This window comes from Sapajus apella, unplaced genomic scaffold, assembly GCF_009761245.1.
Source record: "Sapajus apella isolate SASKATOON/1434 unplaced genomic scaffold, GSC_monkey_1.0 scaffold16, whole genome shotgun sequence".
Lineage (NCBI taxonomy): Eukaryota > Metazoa > Chordata > Mammalia > Primates > Cebidae > Sapajus > Sapajus apella.
This window is the reverse complement of record NW_022436956.1, coordinates 32,090,923-32,115,016: the sequence shown is the minus strand read 5'-3', so window position 1 is coordinate 32,115,016 and position 24,094 is coordinate 32,090,923. Positions and strand designations below refer to the sequence as shown.

Sequence of the window (24,094 nt, the reverse complement as noted above, 5' to 3'; positions counted from 1 at the left end):
TGGCTCATGCCTGTAGTCCCAGCAGTTTCAGAGGCCTAGACGAGTAGATCACTGGAGGCCAGGAGTTCAAGACCAGCCTGGCCAATATGGCAAAACCCTGTCTCCACTAAAAATACAAAACTTAGGTGGTGACGCACACCTGTAATCCCAGCTACTCGGGAGAATGAGGCACAAGAATCACTTGAATCTGGGAGGCAGAGGTTGCAGTGAGCAGAGATGGTACCATTGTACTCCAGCCTGGGGACAGAGTGAGACTGTGTCTCAAAATAAATAAATAAGTAAAAATAAATAAATAAAAATTTAAAATATAAACATTCATTAATTTAAAAAATATTGAGGGGATGGCAGGGGTAGTGGCTCACACTTGTAACTCCAGCACATTGGGAGGCTGAGGTGGGAGGATCACTTGAGCCCAGGAGTTCCCAGCCTGGGCAACATGGCAAAACACCATCTCTGCCAAAATTACAAAAACTGGGTGTGGTGGTACGTGCCTGTAATCCTAGCTACTTGGGAGGCTGAGGTGGGAGAATTGCTTGAGCCTGGGAGGCAGATGTTGCAGTGAGCTGAGATTGCACCACTGCATTCCAACCTGGGCAACAGTGTGAGATCCTGTCTCACAAAAACAATCAAACAAATAAACAAAAAACCAGAGCTGTTTGTCTTATTTTTGAGTTATAAGAATTCTTTATATATTTAAGATACAAGTTCTTTATCAGATATATGTTTTGAAAATATTTTTCCCAAGTGTATAGCTTGACTTTTCATCCTTTTAAAAATTCTTATTTAATTATTTATTTTATATAGAGATAAGGTCTTGCTATGTTGGCTAGGCTAGTCTTGAACTTCTGGCCTCACACAATCCTCCTGTGTTGGTCTCTCAAAGTGCTGAGATTACAGTCATGAACCACTGTGCCCAACCAATGTTTTATTCTTTTAATGTTGTTTTTTGAAAGCAAAAGTTTTAAATGTTGAAGTTTAATCATTGATTTCTTAATGGTTAATAGTTTTTATGTTCTACCCAAGAAATCTTTGCTTAGTCCAAAGTCCCAACATTTTAAAAAAATATATTTTTTACAAGTTTTATAACTTTATTTCTTGTATTTAGAGGTCTATGGCCCATTTTTATTAATTTTTTACGAATAGTGTGAGGTAGGGATCAGCATTCTTTTTCATGCATATAAATATTTGATTATTCCAGCACTTTTTTTTTTGCAAAGACCACTATATATGAGTGTTAAGCTGTACTTCTTAAAATTTACTTTGTGTTTCAAACATACAATAACTCTTTTATGGCCCCCTTCATTTAGGAAACTGAACTCCAGGGAAGTGGGGGTGGGGACCAACCATAGGAATTTGTGTGATTTTCTGTGCTTATTTTCTATCAGTTGACATTTGCTCAGTATATCACCTCATCAGAATCAAGTTCAACTGACAATCTCCCATTTTTTTGGGTCAAAAAATTTAGTAAGAGCTTTGCTAAGCAGGTAATGTTGAGGGTATAAAGATAAAATCAAACTGTAAGCATTTAGAAAGTCAACAAATACATGATGGAACAAAGAGTACAGAAACTTCCTATCCATATGCTCAGGTGATGCACATATACCACAAACATAGGATGAAAATCCTTACATTTCTCGTGCATGAAATCAGTGTGCAGAAAACTTAATTTGATATTCTCTAAGGAATGTTTAACTGCATTGGTCAATGTTTTGGAGGCTGGGGGAACACTTCTCTCCTACTTCTGCTAGTTCCTTACTTATCAGAGAATCACCTCTAAGGTAATTAGAATCACCTCTAATAACCCTGTGTCTACCCAGGCTCTCACCCTTGTCTTTAGGAGATGGAATAACTTATTTTATTGATGTGTTCAGAACATGCATAGGGATGAGGATTATAGTTTATTGGGGCTCTTAAACTCCAAAGGTCCAGACAAAATAGAATGCTAATGATTGGTTTAATAAATGTTTTTAGTATTTAGTTATAAGACATGCCTTACTTCTCCAAGTTCACAAGGCATGAAATAGACTTAACATACAGTCAGAGATTTTGTTTCTACATAATAACTTCCTATTAAAAGCATAAGGCAGCTCAAAATGGCTGTTGAATTTAGATATTTAGAACTAGGACTGGCAACTTGTTGTTAAAGAATGGTTTTATTCTACTTTGAAGCAGAATTTATATCAAAAGACCTGTTTAGGTTTATTTTAGGTCTATGAATTTATTGATAACTAGAAGTGTTTTTCCAGCAAATGAACCATACTGAAAATAAACAAGCTTAAACTCTTACGATACAATATCTTTACGCCTCCCGAATGTGCTTTTTCCTTGTTGATATCAAAACCAAATGATGAGTTTAATGGTTCTTTGCATTGAAACCAAGTATTAGTTCTCATGATTCGGGTAATATTCTTTGCCTTAATGTCGTATTCAAATTGCTTTGCTCCACGGCTGAAATAGAAGAAACCTAGAGGCAGAGAATCAGGATTAGTTGGTTTTCAAAACCAGATAATACTTTCATACTTTTAAATTTTATAAACATGGAAAAAATAACATTATGGAGAGCAAATAAATTTGTGATATTACATAGACACATTTTAGTTTTCTAGTGATGTGGGAAATCCTATTATTCTTACTTCTCTAAGGAGGAAGCCAATATTATAAAGTGTGAGTTTCAAGGGACTTTTTACCTTTCTAGCCATACTGTAGTCTATTCCAGAGGTTCTCAAACTAGGTTTCAACAAAGTATCTCAGTGGTGGGGAGGAGAAGGCCTCTGTGGGTATGGCCTTGGACTCTGTATCCTCATTTTCTTAGAGCTATTCTACTTTTATCTGTTTTAGGTTTTGAGGTTCCATGTTAGATTTCCTTGTAATAATAGATTGTGTCACTCAGAAACATTTCTAGATATCTGATTACTCCATGGTCTAGGTCATTGTCTTTGATGATATAGTAGCTGGATTGTATGCATTACATTGCCTGAGGTTCTTTTAAAACTACAGCTTCCTAGATATCACTCACAATTCTGCCTCAAATACTTTGTTTGACACATAAACTCCAAGCTATGTACATTAAACTACATATATTAAAGTTTGAGAATCATTGTTCCGTTCATGCCCTTAGTTAGTTTTACACTTTAGGGGGTGTCTTTCCTCATCAGTGATGAGTAAACTGAATTTGGTACTTTTTACATAGATTTGAGATCGTATAACAGAGAGTATAATTTAGGATTTATGGATTCAGTTTGTGATAATGCTTGTGGGGTTAATGTTTATTATTGTGTATGCTTAAGAGTACCAAAATTGCATTAAAAAAAAAAGCATTTAAGTTTTTGTGCTGTCTTTTTTCACATTCAACACAATCTCCCAAGCATCCCAATAAGTGAGGCATCCATGCTTACCTTTGTACTGGAAAGCAGCATCAACGCGGATACCGATTCCAGGAAAGCATTTTATCACCCTCTGTGGGAACCCTTTGTCCATGGTTTGAGTCATTTCATCAAATCTGCATACAAGGATTTGAAAGGATACCAGTGGATCTTTGGTTTGGGGAGCTTAATTTGTCTACTGCATAACTTAGAGTCAAGCAGGGATGTGGGGAATAAGTTGGCCTAGCAGAGGAAAACCAACTGGATCAATAAAAATACAATAAAGATTATGTTTGGTTGAATCCTTTATAGTATCTTCCAAACAAGAAATGATCAGGGAAAAAGGCCACAGCATTTGTTAGATTGATGCTCTTCAGAGGAATCGTTATATCACATTGAAGGCTGAGCTTGGAGCTTTCACAAATTTTGACTAGATACGTTTGTGTCATTGGCAATTTGTTTGGCATCACCAACTTTTAATTTTATCTTATTTTTTAAGTTGAAGGAAAGTCATTAGACTCATTTCAATATCTTTCAGCTTTGTAAATGTCATCCACTGCCTTCATCATTCACCTTAAGAAGACTATGGGCTGGGTGTGGTGGCTCATGCCTGTAATCCCAGCAATTTGAGAGGCCAAAGCAGGTGGGTCACTTGAGCTCAGGAGTTTGAGACCAGACTGGAAAACATGGTGAAACCCCATCTCTACAAAAAGTACAAAAATTAGCCAGGTGTGATGGCACATGCCTGTAGTCCCATCTACTTAGGGGGTGCTGAGGCAGGAGGATCGCTTGAATGCAGGGGGTCAAGGCTGCATGAGGAGAGATCATGCCACTGCCCTCTAGCCTGGGAGACAGAGAAAGACACCATCTCAAAATAAATAAATAAAAGATTATGGATTCATTTTATTTTTATCTGTGTCAAAGTAATGCTATTGTGAATATTTTTTTCCATAATAAATAAAAGGGCCAATTATCTATAAACTTACCTCCAGCACCAAATGCCCACAAAGAAGTAGGTTTTTCTTGTGGTCTTATCACAGACGGCTGCATCGATTTTCTTCACATGTCTTGGAAAGCCTAATATATGGATAGATTTGGGATAATCTGGCAAGACAGCGTATCCTCTGATCATCCAGAAATTTTCATCTAGGAAGAAAGAGGGTGATTATCTTCTAGAGGGAGAAAATCTGAAGAAATTTGAAAATAATTAGATGCCTAGTTCCTTTAGCTTCAGTGCTTAGAGATTTAGTAATCATATGTCCATATTCATTCTTACCACTTTCTTTAGCTGCTCATATTATTTATATTACACATATAATATATACCTTAGAAATCAATAGTGTGTCTACCTTTGTCAAGTGGTTTCATTGCACTTATTGCTTTTGATTGGCTAACTCTGTCAAAACAATCAAGTAAGCAATGCATAAATGTATTGAAACATCACCTTGTACTCCATAAACATGTACAGTTGTTATGTGTCAGTTGACATTTTTAAAATGAAGTGTGTTTGGACTTGTATTCCTAAGTTTTAGCACCCAAGTGCTCTCAAAGGCTAGTAATCTGATAACATCATAGAAAATGAGGGGTTGCTAGATTTAACAGAAAATATCAGTTAAATTTGAATTTCAAGTAAACAATGACTAGCTTTTGGTATAAATAAATACAAAATATTTTAAGGGATATATGTGTGTATATATATATATACCAAAAGATTATTTGTCATTTATCTGAAATTTATAGTGTCCTTTATTTTTATTTGCCAATTCTGGCAACATTAGTAAAAAGAACATTAAAGAGAGATTAATTACCTTTGCTTGGCAAAAAAGAAACTTTTTTAGTTTTTATCACACAGGTTTATTTTAGTCCCTGTGCAATTGGGATTGTGTTTATCTTCATAGCCACAGAGAATCCTGGTTAGTTATATTCTTTATGACAGGAATCTAAGATGAAGGGAGAAGCCCTGCCCTTTTGGCTCATGCATGAAGATTTTATTTCTTATACCAGAATACCCATTGGTTAGTTGAGGCAGCCAGAAGAAGAAGAATCAGGATGGGCAAGGTTACCTTTAAAAACCAGAATCTTATCTCTGGGGCTCTCATATGCAGCTTGCAGATCAGCTGGCAAAGATGGCCAGAATGAAGCAATTAATTCAAACTCAACATCTGTGATATCATAATAGATCCTCCATAGGTGCCTGTATTAAACAAAAAACACTTTATGCATGCAGCCTATAGTCATGTCAATGGAAACTTTGCAATCTTAGGCTTGCCTTTTATCTAATTGGTTGGTATCTTCCTCAACTAATTGACAGAATTAGCATAATTTTCCCCAGCAAATTTAGATGGTTGTGAATTCAGTTCAGTTTTGGGCTCCCAAGGTCAGGACATGCCCTTCTGCCCACTCTCTTGGGTCTGTAGAGTGGCAAACTATTCATGAAAAATCTTATTCCTAGTTCTGAGTGCTCGTTGGTGTTGTTTGTGCCAAAGCAGCAACACCCAACATTGTAAGCCAACACGAAGCATTCCTAAGAGAAACTTTTTGAAGCAGATGCTTGCTGGAATGAAGAAATATAATCATTGACATGCCAAAATATTTCTTCAGAATTTCTCTTCTGGCTGCAAAATTCTGAGTCTATCATGAGACTTGAAAAGTCCTTATATTCCATTTTCCTCCCCATACGGCCCATTCCTCTCTGACATTCCATGATGGGTGGCCTCTCGGCCTCTGCTGGGCAGAGCATGGTGGTGATAGCATGTGATTGTAATGTGATATATTCGTGGGTGAAAGGAATCGAATTTCAAATATTCTTTCCTTTTACCTCTATATCCTTGTCAATAGTGTATGTCTTGATATTTTGCTATAAAAATATGGTCATGATCTACATAACTGACACCATGCTGCAACCTAACACCAATGAATTTTAGCGAGAGAAGGGATTTCCCACTAGAGCTAACACTGTTGATGCAACATTAAGAAATGTTCGGGACTCCATGTTTGGGTCCCCTTCCACGAACACTCTCGTGGAAGCCATCTTTCTCTTTCCTGGATTTCCCCTCTGGGTTCCCCTTCCACATTCTCTTGTGGAAGCCTATTTTCCCCTCCTTAACTCCATCTCTCTCTTTCCCCTTCCACTCAGTGTAGAAGCTGCTTTCCTCTCCTGTATTCCATCTTTCTGGATTCTCTCACTCAGCATGAGAGTTAGCTGTTTCTTTCTCTCTCCTCCTGTTTCTCTCTCTCTCAATAAATAAATCACTTTCTACAAACACTTTTGCAAAAAAAAAATAAATAAATAAAATAAATTTAAAAATAGAAAATGTTCAGTGAGGTGCTGACCCATATTTAATAACTGGCTCTCCAGGTGGGAAGAAGACATGACTTTAATTGTTTGCTGATTTCCAGGGTGTAACTACTCCAACCATGGCCAGTTTTGAGCTGCCTATGTGATGTAAAGTGGTCTGCAAAATTTCTGAAAATTTAGCAATAGGCTCTTGTAATCAAGTGTAAGTTGGTTCTAGTATGCCACTGGGATTGGTGTACTTTTCTGGCCAAGTAGTCACTGAAAGTAGACTCTGTTTCCCCTTCTTATGCAATGGCAATTTTAAGATTCCTTAAAGACATTTGAAAATTAATTTATCAAACAGCTACAAGATACACATATGGTAAAACATTCAAACAGTATGGGCAGCTATAAAACGAAGATAAAAGGCACACATTTTCATTAGCCCCATAACTCCCTCTTTATCCTCAAATCCCTTGAAAAGAAAAATCTTCATAGGAAGTTGAGGTGTTTAGGGAAATGAGTTTACCTGCCTTTAAAGAACATTACTTCTCTGCGGAAAGTGGTGATAGCATCAAAAGTCAAGTCAGGGTCACAGGCATGGGGTATAGTGGATTCCTTTGGCTTAGCAGTGACCTTAGGCAGACCTCCTTCGATGAGAAAAAAAATACCACAATGAATTAAGAAGGCATGAAGAAATATGCCTACACAAGGATCTTACCTAAGTGAATATTTGCTTCATGATAATATTTCAAGAAGTGATTTTCTCAATTTCCTTTCTGAAAAGCCTCCTATTTAGTTCACATATATTCAGATTTGTAATTTTGCTTACCGTAGATGGATTGGATTCCATTGATATCATCCTGAGAAAGTGGGTATTTTCTGGAATCCAGGGAGACATAATTTGGGAACATCAAAGCTGTTTGATCATTGGAGTGAGATAGCCCCAGTGCATGACCAAATTCATGAGCAGCCACAAGAAACAAGCTGAATCCTTAATAAAAACAGGGAAAACATGAGTACACAAATTAATCAAAAAGACAATGGCTGCATCTGAGATTAGAAAGTAACTAAGGGGCATGAAGTAAAGGCTTGCTAGCAGATAATTCTCATATGTACCATCATTTGGGAAATATTTCAATACTAATAAAGTCATGTGTTGCTTAATGATGGGGATATGTTCTGAGAAATGCATCATTGTGCAAACATTATAGGGTGCACTTACACAAACCTAGATGGAACAGCCCACCACATACCTAGGTTATATGGTATATCCTCTTGCTCCCAGGCTACAAAGGTGTATAGCACATTACTGTACTGAATACTATAGGCAATTATAGCACAGTGGTAAGCAATTATATAACACAATGGTAAGTATCTGTCTATCTAAACATATCTGAACATGGAGAAGGTAGAGTAAAAATATGGTATAAAAGATAAAAAACAGTCCTGCTATGTAGGACACCTACCATGAATGGAGCTTGCAGACTGGAAGTTGCTCTGGGTGAGTCAGTGAGTGAGTGGTGAGTAAATGTGAAGGCCTAAGACTTTCAGTACATTATGTAGACTGTGTAAACACTGTACAGTTAAGCTACACCAAATTTTTTAGAATTTTTTTTTCTTCAATAGTAAATTAACCTTAGATTAGTGTAACTTTTTTACATTATAAAAAATTTTTTTTTGAGGCAGGGTCTTGATCTGTTGCCCAGGCTGGATCACAGCTCACTGCAGCCTCAAACTCCTAGGCTCAAGCAGTCCTCCTGCCTCAGCCTCTTGAGTAGCTGGGACTACAGGTGCATGCCACCATGCCCAGCTAATTTTCTTATTTATTTTTATAGAGATGGGGGTCTCACTATGTTCCCCAGGATGATCCTGAACTCCTGGGCTAAAGCAGTCCTCTGGCTTGGTCTTCCAAAGTGCTGGGATTACAGGTGTGAGCCACCACGCCTGGCCTAAACTTTTAAATTTTTAAAATTTTTGACTTTTTTGTAACAACACTTAGCTTAAAACACAAACTTCTTGTATAGCTGTACAAAAATATTTCCTTCCTTCGATCAGGATTATCAATATCACTGTCTTCCACCTCCACATCTTGTCCCTCTGGAAAGTCTTCAGCGGCAATAACATGTATGTTGCTGTCCTCTCCTATGATAACAATGCCTTCTTCTGGAATCCCTCCTGAAGGGCCTGCCTGAGGCTGTTTTACAGTTACCTTTTGTTTCTTTTTTTCTTTCTTTTTTTTTTTTTTTTGTACTAGTAGGAGTACATTCTAAAATAACCATAAAAGATATAGAACATTACATACATGAACCAGTAACATAGCTGTTTATTATCAAGTATTATGTACTTCACACAATTTTATGTGCAGAACTTTTATATGACTAGCACCACAGTAGGTTTGTTTACATCAGCATCACCACAAACATGTGAGTAATGTGTTGTGCTATATGACATCACTAGATGATAGAAAATTTTCAGCTCCAGCATAATCTAATGGGACTACTGTCATATACATAGTCCATCATTGACTGAAATATGATTAAATGGCACATGACTTTAATTGGTATTAGTCACATCATGGGAAAATATGGCCCAGGTTAAGTAAATGGCTTGAAACTGGTGTCTCAGGAGTGGATAATATTTCTTAAAAAATAGAAGCCACCAGTTTGAGGTCGTTGCTAGACTATACTATATGTGATCATGTTGCTGCTACTTCTATTTTTAAGAGGCTCTGTATTGACTATAGGATAAAGTCCAAGCACCCTCACCTGACCTTCCACGGTCTAGTTCCTGCCTTTTTCAAGTCTCATATTTTATTTTCATATTCCACGAGCTAACTACATTAAATTGCTGGTGTTTTTCATCTGTACCAGGTTGTTTCTAATCTCTATATCTTCATACCTTCATCCCTTTGCTAAGAATGTATCTCTTCCACCTTCTCTTTGCTTAACTACCCTATTTATTTCCCAGGACTCCCCTCTAAAATTTCCTTCATGGAACTTCCCTTATCCCCCCAGCTCTTATTCAGTTGAGTTAAATGCATGGCTCTGGGCTTCTACAGACTCAGCACTTGATTCTGTCATAAGCCTGTAAGGACTGAATTGTTTATTTCTATCACACTGAGTATAGAAACCATGTCTTAATTATTTTTTATTCCTAGATGGAACCTTATCTAGTGATGTTTGCACAGAGCAAACATAAAAGGCCAAAGAATTATGTCATGGTTTTTGACATTTTTCTGCTCTTGCCTTTGTTGCTACCCTTTGCTTGGCTGGCTATTTCACTGTGTGTGCTTTTGGACGAGAAACAGGAAAAATCACTATTCGGAAAAATAATTCAAACTCAGGTTTTCTAAATGAAGTCCAGACCTTTACCCCAGCTTTCAAGACGCTCTGCAATCTGAATCCTCTTCACAATTTTAAACCTGGTATTCTGCAATTCTAATTCTTATGTTAAATTGAACTATTCTGTTCAGAACACTCTTATTCACCCTCTTTCCCCTACTTTGCCTTCCTAGTTCCTGCTGAGCCTCCAGTTCTCAGGTTTGACATCACTTCCTCTGCTGACCTGTGGGTCTGGGATGGACTTTCTTCTATGTGCTCCTATTACATTGCCATACTTTCCTTTGTCTCAGTACTGATCCTACTGGTTTTAGTTGCCATTTATTTGTCTGTGTGCCCCTTAGACTGTAAGGCCCTGGAGGGCAGCTTCTGTGTCTTATATACTAGGGTCTGAGTCCTAGTGTATGTTCAATAAATGATTGTTGAGTGACTTTATTTACCAACGATTTGTAGAGTATTTCTCATGTGCCAACACTGTTATCAGCCATATAACACTGTAGGAAAAAGATGACAAAAATCTCTGTCTCATGGAGATGTGACTAGTTATTTGGTACTAGTCTAAAGACGGTGTGGCTATGTATGATCAAACAGTTATAGGAAATATCTTAGCACTTGCCAAAATCAGGATGACTCCCCTTGCTCACCCAGGCTTTACTTTCTTATCCAGAGGCAGAGATCAAATATTTCACTATCTTTTGTTCCTTAAATCCAATACTAAGTAGCAGTTACTCTTACTCATGTTGCTTTAAATATTTATGTTTAGTTTTGTAACTATTTCTTTGTAAATATTCATAGCTTTGTAAACACTTTTTCTTATGTCTGGAATGTAATTCCACCCTAGTTATCATCATCATCAATACTAATAATTGTCAACAGAATCTTTAATGTCAAGAACTTTCTGAGTGTTCACTATGGACAAGTGCTTTGAAAGGTGTTTTCACCTTTATTAGTAAGGGTAAGGGTAACTTATTTCACCCTCCTAAAAGAAGAGCATTATTATTCTTATTTTACAGGCAAAGAAATAGAGAGTAAGAAAATTGCTTAACTTAGAGAGGATCCATGATAGCCAAATAGGAACAGCTCTGGAGTGCAGTTCCCAGTGAGAACAACACAGAGGGTGAATGATCACTGCATTTCCAAATGAGTTATTACTGCCCACAGGCCAGGAGATTCCCAGGCTGAAAAGCGCTACAAATTTCCGGCACCACTGTTTCAGCTGGTGCAGCAGGTTTCTGCACAAAAACTCACACAAATCTGGGTGCTGTTTCAACTGGCACCTGGAATGCCTGAGAGACAGAGCCACCCATTCAACTGATAAAAGGGGGCTGAAATAGGGAACCAGGTGATCTGGCTCAGTGGGTCCCACCCCCACAAAGACCAACAATCTGAAATGCTCTGGATTGAGAGTTTTGCAGCAAGCACAGCTGGACCCGAGATGGTCCAGCTCTGTGGGGGAAAGGGTGTCCACCATTACTGAGGCAGCCCACCATTACTGAGGCAGACCGCCATTACTGAGGCAGTTCTAACTATACCTCTGTAAACAAAACCGCAAGGAAGTTCACACAGCAGCTAGGCAGAGCCCACGGCAGCTCAGCAATACCTCTGCTGACAGACTGTGACTAGGTTACCTCCTTGTTGAGTAGGGTATCTCTGAAAAAAGGCAGCAACACATCAGGAACTTATAAATAAAGCCACACCTTCCCAGGACAGAGCACCTGGGAAAAAAGGCAGTCATGAGTTCCACTGCAGCAGACTTAAAGGTACCTGTCCAGCAGCTCTGAACAGAACAATGGAGCTCACAGCTCAGCATTTGAGCTCCTATAAGGGACAGACTCTCTCCTCAAGCAACTCCCTGACTCCCATATATCCAAGGAGACACCTCATAAAGGAGAGCTCAGGCTGACATCTGGTGGGTATCATTCTGGGATGAAAATAGTAGAAGAAGAAACTAGCAGCAACCCTTACTGTTCTGCAGCTGCTGCAGGTGATCCCCAGGCAAGCAGGGTCTGGAGTGGACCTCCACCAGTCCTACAGCAGAGGGGCCTATTAGAAGGAAAACTAAAAAAAAGAAAGAAATAACTTCAACGTCAACAAAAAGGACATCCACTCAGAGACCCCATCTGAAAGTTACCAACTACAAAGACCACAGATGGATAAATCCACAAAGATGGGAAGAAACCAGGGCAAAAGCATGAAAACACCCAAAACAAGAACGCCTCTCCTCCTCCAAGGGATCACAACTCCTCACCACCAAAGGAACAAAGCCAGATGGAGAATGAGTCTGATGAATTGACAGAAACAGGCTTCAAAAGGTGGGTAATAACAAACTTCTCTGAGCTAAAGAACATGTTCTAACCCAATGCAAAAAGGTTTGACAAAATGCGAATGAGAATAAACAGCTTAGAGAAGAATATAAATGACTTAAGGGAGCAGAAAAACACAACACGAGAACTTCGTGAAGCATATACAAGTTTCAAAGCTGAGCTGACCAAGCAGAAGAAAAGATGTCAGAGATTGAAGATCAACTCAATGAAATAAAAGGAGAAGGCACGATTAGAGAAAAAAGAGTGAAAATAAATGAACAAAGCCTCCAAGAAATATGGGATTATGTGAAAAGACCTAGTCTATGTTTGATAGGTATACCTGAATGTGACAGAGAGAATGAATCCAAGCTGGAAAACACTCTTCAGGATATTATCCAGGAGAACTTCCCCAACCTAGCAAGGCAGGCCAACATTCAAGTCCAGGAAATACAGAGAACACCACAAAGATATTCCTCAAGAAGAGCAACCCCAAGGCACGTAATCGTCAGATTCACCAGGGTTGAAACGAAGGAGAAAATGCTAAGGGCAGCCAGAGAGAAAGGTCGGGTTACCCACAAAGGGAAGCCCAACAGACTCACAGTGGATCTCTCAGCAGAAACCCTACAAGCCAGAAGAGAGTGGGGACCAATATTCAGCATCCTTAAAGAAAAGAACTTTCAACCCAGAATTTCATATCCAGCCAAACTAAGCTTCATAAGTGAAGGAAAAATAAAATCCTTTACAAACAAGCAATTGCTGAGAGATTTCATCACCACCAGGCCTGCCTTACAAGAGCTCCTGAAGGAAGCACTAAACATAGAAAGGAACAACCAGTACCAGCCACTCCAAAAATGTACCAAATGGTAAAGAGCTTTGACACAATGAAGAAACTGTGTCAACTAATGGGCAAAACAACCAGCTAGTATCAAAATGGCAGGATCAAATTCACATATTACAATATTAACCTTAAATGTAAAAGGGCTAAATGCCCCAATGAAAAGATGCAGACTGGCAAATGGAATAAAAAGTCAAAACCAATTGGTGTGCTGTATTCAGGAAATCCATCTCACCTGCAAGGACACACATAAGCTCAAAATAAAGGGATGGAGGCAGATTTACCAAGCAAATGGGAAGCAAAAAAAAGCAGGAGTTGCAATCCCAGTCTCTGATAAAATAGACTTTAAACCAAAAAAGATCAAAAGAGACAAAGAAGGGCATTACATAATGGTAAAAGGATCGATGCAACAAGAAGAGCTAACGATCCTAAATATATACACACCAAATACAGGAGCACCCAGATACATAAATCAAGTTCTTAATGAACTACAAAGAGACTTAGACTCCCACACAATAATAGTGGGAGACTTTAACACCCCACTGACAATATTAGACAGATCAATAAGACAGAAAATCAACAAGGATATTCAGGACTTGAACTCAGACCTGGACCAAGCAAACCTAATAGACATCTGCAGAACTCTTCACCCTAAATCCACAGAATATACATCCTTCTCAGCACCACATCTCACCTACTCTAAAATTGACCACATAATTGGAAGTAAATCACTCCTCAGCCAATGCAAAAGAACGGAAATTATAATAGTCTCTCAGAACACAGTGCAATCAAATTAGAACTCAGGATTAAAAAACTAACTCAGAACTGCACAACTTCATGGAAACTGAGCAACTGGCTCTTGAATGTTGACTGGATAAACAATGAAATGAAGGCAGAAATAAAGATGTTCTTCAAAACCAATGAGAACAAATACACAATGTACTAGAATCTCTGGGACACATTTAAAGCAGTGTCTAGAGGGAAAATTATAGAAAATTACTTGACTTGTCCTGGGCCATTCAGCTGGTAAGTGGGAAACCTCTAGAGGAACCAGTGTCTGCCAAGCCACAAACCATTGCTTTTTCTCCTTCCCAACACTGCATCTGTAGCAGTCTATAAGGTCTATTCAGTTGTTTAGTGCACACATGTGTGCCACACACACACTCACAATAGGCTTGGCACTGGCTTTGCTTTGAGAAACTCTCAGGAAAATCTCTGTATGTGCTTAAACCCCTCTGACATCCCCATGCAATGACCTATTCTTCCCTGAGGAAGCAGCCTAGTATCATTGGCAGATGACGTGTCTGTTGCTCTTAAGCATGTTACACCAAGACTTTTGCCACCCTTCCGTAGAACAGATCCTCCACATTGCAATGAAAAAGGTGATTATATAGGATATTGCTGAGTTTCCTATTTTAAAAAGTTACAATTTTATTGGAGATTACATTTGTTTGATGTTTTATGTTTTTATTGGAGAACAGGTAGATATTTTCCCCTTTAATGTCAGTGAACTAAGAGTTACACAATTGGATCACCAAGGGCCCACAACTTCTACTCCAAGGGAATGTAATAAAGTGGTCTGAAGACAATCCTTTTTGGAACTGCTGACTTGTTGCCCACCCAGAACTTGGTTGAGGGCTGTATTTATCTACTGCTTTGCTCAAGCAAGCGTTAACAACGTGGAACCCAGACACACTGGACTTTTAAAAACTTAACTTACCCTACACGTCCCCCTTGGCAGAGGGCTTAAAGCAGTATGGATAAGAATAACTGCTACTTAGTATTGGACCTAAGGGACAAAAGGATAGTGAAATCTTTGATCTCTGCCTCTAGATGTGAAAGTAAAGCCTGGCTGAGCAGGGGGAGTCATCCTGATTTTGGCAAGTGCTGGGATATTTCCTATAACTGATCAGACATATCCACACTATCTTTAGACTGGTGCCAAAGAACTATTAAAACATGTCTCAGCAGAAAGTACACAACAGGCATGGTTGATGCCTCTCCTCTCTTGCTTGGGTGACAATGCTGTCTTACCTCCTTCAATTTCTTGTCTCCTTGTGATGCTAAGTCAAGTGGCAACGGCAGCAGCCAACCCCAGATTGTGCCTGCTGCTGCTGCTGCTGCCGGAACCTCAGCCAGCACTGACTTTCACCCTTTTCAGTGGCACCTGGAAGGACAGTTGCATCACCTGTTCTGACTGAGCAGTGAGTGGCCATGGACTATTTTGTGTCACAGACTTTCAGTTTGTAGAAAGTGTAAAGCTGACCTAGACTGATCATCTGGATGACCTGTATCCTTGCATATTACAGGACTGCTACAACCTGTGCTTTCCTGTGACTCTGGAGGCTGGACACCAGACCCAAGATGACAATTGCCAATGGCAGAAAAAAAGAATGGGGAGACCCAAAAATCTACTGAGCTTGCTCTTTTGTTTGAGGCATACACTGCTACCTGTTAATATAGTATAGTTGGATATTTTTGTTGAAACAGTAGTAAAACATCTCTAATGCAAGGCAGGCACATTGAGAGAAATAAAATAAACTTACTTGGTTTGAAGAAATAAGTCAAATATAAGGATTAGCGTCTGATTCTTTTGCAGCTGGGCAAGAGTTGTAAACTCAAAGTTACTACCTCCCTAGAGTCTTCTTTCAATCCTCAAGTGACAGATGACTTCTACCACTGGTACAACACAAAACATCTTCTGTCTTATATGGCAGGTATGTGGGTGGCCTTGTGTACCACACAGGATCATGAACCTCTGAAGGCTGACACTTTTCTAATACAACTTTGGGGTCCACACAACTTTGGGATTCTCTAGAATAATAAAATTTTGTTCATAAAGAGAATTACACTCACCTGTTCCATCCATGGTCCAGTTTTCATCCTCATCAAAATGAGTGTCACCGCCCAGACCTGGACCAGGAGGAAAGGCATGGCCAAGCACTCCCAAGGGACCATCAAAATAGCGAGGACACCGACCATGGACTGAGATACAATTCATGGGAGGAAAAAAAGATCAGATCCCTCAAATCTCCTGAGATGAAAATAGCTTTGCTCTCTGTTGAAAACCTTACCTCGAGTCCTAAAGGCAATCATGATGTCGGCAATCCCCTTTGAAATCCTGGTGAATTTTAGTGGAGTAACTTTGCTCCACACTTCCAAACCTTCTTGGATAGCCTCATCCACAGCAGCTCGTGCCATGTCCGGAGTATAGTTTATTATTCTTGAAAATTAACAAAATATGTCAATTTCTAGTTGATGCATGCAAGTATATATATACATAACTACAAAAAACATTTCTAGCTTATCAACAATGTGCTGCAGTAACTTTTGCTGTGGTGCAATTATCTTACAGTTGCATAGCACTTTATTTAAATGAAATACTCTTACACATACTATGCAACTCAATTCCTTTATATTCCCTATGAATCAGGTAGTATTATAACACTTCAACAAAGGAGGCTCAAAGAGGTTAAATGACTTCCCTAAGGTCACACTCTGAGATAGCATTTATGTCATGTATGTGTTGGCTTGTACATGAAAGTATCATAAAGACATTCTTAATAACAATTGAGAATCATTTTTTGAATGGCTTGTGGAAATCAGTCTTGTGCATTTATCATATTAAGAATCATGTATTAAGAATTTTTTTTCTTTTCGAGGCAGAGTTTCCCTCTATCCCCCAAGCTGCAGTGTAGTGGTGCAGCCATGGCCCACTGCAACCTCTGCCTCCCAGGTTCAAGTGATTCTCATGCCTCAGCCTCCCGAGTAGCTGGGAATATAGTCACCCACCACCACACCCAGCTGAGTTTTCTATTTTTCAGTAGAGATGGGATTTTGTCATGTTTGTCAGGCTGGTCTCAAACCCATGACCTCAGGTGATCCGCCCGCCTCAGCCTCCCAAAGTGCTGTGCTTACAGGCATGAGCCACCACGCCTGGCCCATATATTAAGAATCTTATATGAGAACCACAAGAATTACTTAGGAAAAGATGTTTCTTCCCTATCTTGCTAAACCCATTTTTATCTCAAGTCCTAGGATTCAGTAAGATGAAGGAAGAACCATCAGAAAGGCTCTCGAGTGGTGGTCAAGGTGACTGCCTCTGTCTCAGATCAAAGGCATACCTCATCCTCTTTCTGCCAATGAATCAGCCCCCTTTTCCTTGCTATGTCTGAGGGAAACACCATACTTTGCCCTGAGGGTCTCATCTGAGATCTGGCAACCCTCTCTTTAACACACACATCTCTGACACAAACTGGTTGTGTTCCAGGGTCTTCCCATTTTCTCCTGAGCACCCTTCATCTATGCTGTCAAGTATCTGCAGTCAGATGACAGTATTTGTTCTGAGCTTATATGATGGTGGCAGAGGCTAGAGATTAGAGCATGTCTGCTGGAGCCATTAAGAGCTGTGTATCCTCACCTATGGGAAATAACCTTTTGTTTCAGTTTCTTAGTATTTAAGGTGGCGGTAGCCACAGTGCCTACAGCACAGGGTTGTTGGGAGGATGCCGTAAATGGAACCTATGATATGCTGTGCACATAGGAAGTGGTCAGTCAAATGAATGAATATTATTTTGTTTCTCGGAAATTATATTTGTGTTCCTTTGGATTAGGTGGAAATGGTTGGCATTACCTGTAGGTGAGGTTGTATTTTCTCCACCCAGGGAGGGTGTAGCCATATTGACCCACATCAGGCACCCCACACCTGGGTGTCTTCATGATCTCAAGGGTGTTTGAGTCCAGTTTTCCAGTCACTGTCAATCCAAAAAATGCTTGCATTTCCCGAATTTTGTCATCTGTGAGACTCCAATTCTTGCTTTGAACAAGATGATTCCCTTCGATTTCAAGAGAGTAGAACTGGTTGAGATATGCCTGACCAAAAAGATAAGAAAAAAAAAAGAGGCACAGACTCCAGGAGAGCAAATCTCCATCTCAGGATAAAGCAAAATTGCCTAAAATTCCTTTTGGCAATAGGAAGGAGGGTAAAAAAAAGAAGTAATGAGAGAGAGAGAGAGGAGTGAAGGAGGAAAGAAGAAAGGAAGGACACAAAGAGGAAAATAATGAGTCACGCTGCTCTTGCAGTTTCCAATACTTGGTTGACTTATGAGTGACCAGAATTAGCCAAAGCACACAGCTCATAAACCTCCACAGAAAAGAATGAAGCTTCTTCTACCTGTTGAATGATGACATATCTTACATATTTTTGCTGTTACTTTCATTTTGGTGTTTCTTTGAAACAAATTCTAGAAGAAATAAGTGATTATCCATCTTGCACATGTATTTGATTTAACCCAATACAAAAAGTTAACTGAACTGATTTTTAGAGGGAATCTCTAAAGCAACGTATTTTTCAGACATTTATGGATAAGGGCTCCAAACTGTAGATTGAGTCCTCTTGTTTGTCTTGAAATGCGTTTACAGTGATCTCCATGTCTTGCAGGGCTTTCTCCTTTCTCCTCTCACTAAACATCCCTTCACTCGTGACCATTGCTCAAAGTTATAGCAGATCCTTTCCCCCTCCCTGTCCCCCCTCACAGTTTCTTGAAATCCTTAGAGCTAGACAAAAGAAAAGCAGCTCCTTCTCACAAAAAAAGTCCAGAACTCTTTTGCAGGAATGTGTTTTCTTTTTAGGTCCCAAGAGAATCAGTAAAATAAATTTTTTATCAATAGTCATTGATATTATTTATTGAGACAGTACCTGAGCCAGTTGCACGTTTTCTTCATTTTCCATCATTTGGGCTGCAGGAAATGCAGAAGAAAATGTTACAAAGAACAAAAATAGAAGCAGAAGGCACTTCATTCCTCTCTTTCTTCAGCTAAAGTCGATTCTGTTAGCACAGAATTTAGAAAATAATAGGAGACGTGGCATGAATTGGCTTGTATCATCATTTAATTAATAACAGAAAAGGACACTTGCCATAAAGTGTGTCATGATTTGCTTTTTTTTTTTTTAGCCTGACTGATTTTGTAATCATGGTCTGCAACTGTTTAGAAAACACAAGTTATTGCTTATTACTGAATTGAATGTACTGTGAAGTGAGCCTTCAAGTTGCTTTCTTCCTTGCAAAGTTTTCTTTTGAAGGCAATCTCAAAATATCTTGGTAGGATGTCATCATAAAAAGGCAAATCAATCAGGAATCAGATTACCCTAATTAACTAAGGGAAACTTCAAATGTTTATCAAATTCCTACTATTCGCCTGCCCCTGTGAATGCAATCTTGTTGGAGAATTCAGACACATACAGAAATTAATGCAGTACAAAATGGAGGCAAGTGCAAATAGACAGTGCAGATTATAAAGACTAAGAAGGGCCAGAGGCAGACAGATCACCACTTATGAATGTGGCCTTGAGGTTTTATGCAAGTTAAATAATGGCATAAATACCATTATAACACAAATCTTGATCATCTCTACTTACTCCCCTTCATCCTGTCTCTCCAGAGGTGAATTAGACTATTTAAACTATATGCATCTATTAAAACAGTAAATAATAGAATTTCTGAAAGAGGATTTATAATTGGAATGAGCCTGCACTGGGACTTGCGTGAGGGCTTGCTCTGGGTTTTGGAGAATGGGTAGAATTTGGATTTACAGAGAAAGGAAGAAGGTGTCTCAGTGCCAAGAAGCCATGGGAGGTCAGTAACATAGCAGAAATGAGATGTAGGAAATCTGACTTGACTGGAACAAAATATATATGTAGACAGCCGTGGGAGATGGGATGGAGGGTCTCATGGAGAAGACAGCTGACTGGGAAGATGAAGCATCATAGAGGTCATGGATGATGAAGGCCAAAATTAGCATTAGAAGTGAGAGTATGCTTAGTGAGAGGCTTTTGGATTATTTTCAATATATTCTTCTTTACTTGGGCTACTTTTAGAGGAAGGAATGCTATTAGTTACAGCAATGTTCTCTCTGACCTGTCCTCCCCTTTTCTTCTACCAATTATTAAAATTTTCTTCCCTTTCTCCCCAAATGTTAACTCTTCGACTGATAGACGATTCTAAATCTTCCTTGTCTATATCCTAAATAAAATTTCTATGACACAGCTGAAGGACTTGTAGGTTCTAAGTAGATATATACTTCCTTTGCATTTAAAACTCATCCCAATTATAAATCCTGTTTCAGAAATATTATTATTTACTGTTTTAATATATGTATATAGTTTAACAGTTTAATTGACCTCTGGAGAGACGAGATGAAGGGCAGTAGGCAGACATGATTAAGATTTGTGTTATACTGGTATTAAATACAAGTATGCTCATTGTATTGTTCTTTTGTGTTTTTTAAACTCTGAAATATTTCAGAACAAATTTAAAAATAATAGAGTTACTAAAAAAAGGTAAGTCAAATGGTGCTATCTTGTTATAATGAAAAATCATCTCTCTTCTCCCACCTTGCATTCTTTCAAGTCCTGCTCCCACAGGTAACTTCTTTAAATTATTTTTATAGCTTTTAATTCTTATGTTTAACTCCACATTTGTAAATAGCATGCTATGCTACTATTTCTCAAGTTTTCAAAGTTAAATGTTATTATCAACATCTTCCTATGGAAGAGAAGGACTCAACACTCCTTCCACTTTCCTAATTTAGTTATAGGAATGTTTTAAGGCAGTAATTAGTGTTTATACAATTATGACCTTTAAATATTCACAAGAGAGCCATATTGTATACTATGATTACATCTCCTTTCTTTCTTTCTTTTTCTTTTTTTTTTGAGATGGAGTCTCACTCTGTCACCTAGACTGGAGTGCAATGGCACAATCTCGGCTCACTGCAACCTCTGCCTCCTGGGTTCAAGCGATTCTCTTGCCTCAGCCTCCCTTGTAGCTGAGACTACAGGCATTCGCCACCATGCTTGGCTAATTTTTGTATTTTTAGTAGAGACAGCGTTTCACCATGTTGACCGGGCTGGTTGTGAACTCTTGACCTCAGGTAATCCACCCACCTCAGCCTCCCAAAGTGCTGTAACTATAGGCATGAGCCACTGTGCCCAGCCTTACAGCTCCTTTCTTGTATAACCTTTCTTCTCTGCAGGTGATAGTTGAATTTATTTTTACATGTTAATTCTTTACCAAATTCTTCAATAGAACTCTTAAACTCTTCTCAGAATAACCAAACATGACAAGAAATGTAGCAGCAGTTTTTTCCCCTTGAACTCATCCCTCGGAGACCCCTTGCTTGCTTTCTGCAGTGTGGGTCTGTTGCAGAACTGTCATCCTCTCATCAACCAGAGAACCCTGTGTTAGACTTCTGCTTACTAGGTTTCCTTTCTACCTATGTCTTGATTTGCTCCCTTGTTTTGATGCGACTTATCCCTCAGGAGTTTTCTAAGAAAGAATATAAGGAAAACGAATATTCTGAATTTTGTCATGCCTAAGAATGCCTTTTATTCCATCCTCACACTTGATTGAGAGTATGACTAGATACAGAATTTCAGTTTAAAAGAAATTTCCCTGAGAACTTTAAAAGATAATGAAGATTCCATTATTTTCCAGACTCTAGTGCTGCTGTTGAAAGGTTTATACTCTGATTCTTGATGTTTTTCTTTTGAAAGATTTTGGAAAGCTTCTCTTTACCTAGGTATCTATAAATTTATAAATTTTATAATTATGTCCCTTGATGTAGGTCTTTTGTATTAACATTTGGACAGTAAGTTGGCCCTTTTTTCATAGAAACTTCAATTTAAGGTAACTTTCCAATATAGTTTCATTTATAATTTCTTCCCATTCATTCTTCTCTTTCTCTTTTCAAAATGTGTATCTGTTGGACCTCCTGGACTGAGTCTTTCTGCTTCTAATATATCCTATTTTCTAGCAACTTAACTTTCCAGGTCAACTATTGAGTGTTTAATTTCAGCTGTGGTATTTAATTTTCAAGAACTTTTTCCAGTTCTGAGTACTCTTTTACATTTTTAAGCTTTTGTTTCTTTGCATTTTGTTAGTTTTTTTGGATGTAAAATATGTCTTATTTATGTTTTTAAATAAATTACTAAATAATAATACATAATTCATAACTAAATAATTAAATAAATAAATAAGACATACTTTACATCCAAAATGATATTCTTATATTTAATTCTTGTATTTATTTATTTGTCTAAATAAATAAAAGAATGCATAGTCTGTTACCCAAGCTCAAATGCAGTGGTACAATCATGCATGACTCACTGCAGTCTCAAACTCCTGGGCTCGAGTGATCTTCCTGCCACAGCCTCCCAAGTAGCTGGGACTGTACGTACATGCCACCGTGTCCAGCTAATATTTTTATTTTTATTTTTTGTAGCATCAGGGTTTCTTTATGTTGCCCAGTCTGGTCTTGAATACCTAGCCTGAAGCAGTCCTTCTGCCTCAGCCTCCAAAAGTGTTGGGATTATGGGCACAAAGCACTGTACCCAGCCTCTTCTTATTTTTAAAGAATGTTCATGTTAAGTATGCTTTAGTTTATTTTAGCATTTTCTTTTGCTTCTAGAATTGTCTCTAGTTCCTCAAAGTCTGTCTTTTGGTCTTTGTTTTTGGCACTGCAATCTTTTCAAAAATATTTGGTAACTTTGCAATGTGCAATCTGCTTAAGAATGAGAGACAAGAAAGCAGGCTGGAAGCTCTCATGTGTGTAGGCAGGGCTGGTGAATTGATGACCTTCACTGCAGGGAGGTGGGGCACATCCCACACCCTTCATGTGATATATTAGTCAGGATGAGATCTGGTTGAATGTAACACAAAATCCCAAAATAACAGATGCTTAGGTAAATAAAAATTTATTTTCGCCTTACATTAAAAAAAATGCCCAGATTTGGAAGCCTAGGGTTGGTATAACAGCTCCATATCATCAGGGATAGGCAACTTTGCTATACCACAGTTAGTATCTACTTTGCTATATCACTCTCAGTTCAATGCTTGATGATCTACATGACATCTCAACCTCTGGCCATTATATCTGCATTACAGTCAGAAAGAAGGAGGAAGGCAGAGAAAAAGTAATTTTCCAGAAGCCCCGCACAACATTCTGCTTACACATTTTGGCTAGAAATAAACACATGATCATATCTAGCTGTAATCATAGCTATAAGCAAGACTACAAAACCTAGTCTTTTAGCTGGATGCATTGCTACCTCAAAAAAACTGGAGTCTCATTGCAGAAGTGGAGAGTGGAGGTCAAGATAGGTCGTTAGTAGCCCTGCCACACTGAGATTTCTCCAGTGTTGGTATCTGTAAATTTGTTTTTTCTGGAGCTACTAAGTTACTCCAGAGAAAACTCATGCAATTTCCCATCATTTAAATCTCCAAGGAACCAAGCTGTAGGAGATTCTACTGATGTCCTCTGTCACATACCCCCAGCATTAATTTAGTTGCAGAAGGGGTAGACTGGTTTGTGTAACTCACTTTGGTCTGACAACGTGCAAAAGTAATTGTGATCACAATTACTTTTGCACCAACCTAATACAACTTTAAGCACAGGCTGTGTGCCTTTTTGCTTTCTGCCCAGAGCATTGAGATGCCATCAAGCCTGCCAGGCCAGCATGAGAGTACAGCCTAGAACTGTAAAGAAGTTAACACTCTCAGGGACCATTCTTATCCAAAGGGGAATGGAAACTGAGGGATGAATATTCCAGCCTCCTGCTCACTGGAGATGTGAACAATTGGAAGCTGGTCTACAGGCTTCTAAGAGACCCCTGGTGGACTTGAGCTTCAATTGCTCGTAGCAGAAACCTTGATAACACATCGTTGCATTGGCTTTTCCTCCTTCCCTGCCTCACTCTGCTTGCTGCCTCATCTTGGTACTGTGTCCTGAAAAAAATAAATGAACCACTGTCTTAACTTAGGCTTTGCTTTTGAACAAATTCAACCTAAGATATATATGAATCTCATTGTTGAAATTCTAAGCTTAGACCAGGCATGGTGGCTCATGCCTGTAATCCCAGAACTTTGGGAGGCCAAGGCAGGAGAATCACTTGAGATCAGGCATTTGAGACCAGCCTG

The 24,094-nt window shown here is 38.8% G+C and overlaps 1 protein-coding gene and 1 long non-coding RNA gene across 4 annotated transcripts in view; one reads left to right on the top strand and one right to left on the bottom strand.

The window, feature by feature from the left end:
* Positions 1 to 24,094, top strand: part of LOC116556405 — a 400,504-nt gene that overhangs the window by 23,897 nt on the left and 352,513 nt on the right. The gene's annotated exons all lie outside the window — the stretch shown is intronic.
* Positions 1,202 to 19,042, bottom strand: MMP27 (matrix metallopeptidase 27). Of its 2 annotated transcripts, XM_032285745.1 has the most exons (10): positions 18,817 to 19,042; positions 17,752 to 17,990; positions 16,193 to 16,341; positions 15,975 to 16,103; positions 7,472 to 7,633; positions 7,169 to 7,289; positions 5,426 to 5,556; positions 4,349 to 4,508; positions 3,396 to 3,499; positions 1,202 to 2,464 (listed from the first exon to the last, which is right to left on the bottom strand). In XM_032285745.1, exons 1-10 carry the CDS (start codon positions 18,916 to 18,918, stop codon positions 2,229 to 2,231), a joined length of 1,533 nt encoding a protein of 510 aa, XP_032141636.1. In that variant the 5' UTR covers positions 18,919 to 19,042; the 3' UTR covers positions 1,202 to 2,228. The 2 variants fall into 2 exon arrangements, with proteins under 2 accessions (XP_032141636.1, XP_032141637.1); XM_032285746.1 differs by lacking the exon at positions 15,975 to 16,103 and having other exon boundaries at positions 2,199 to 2,464.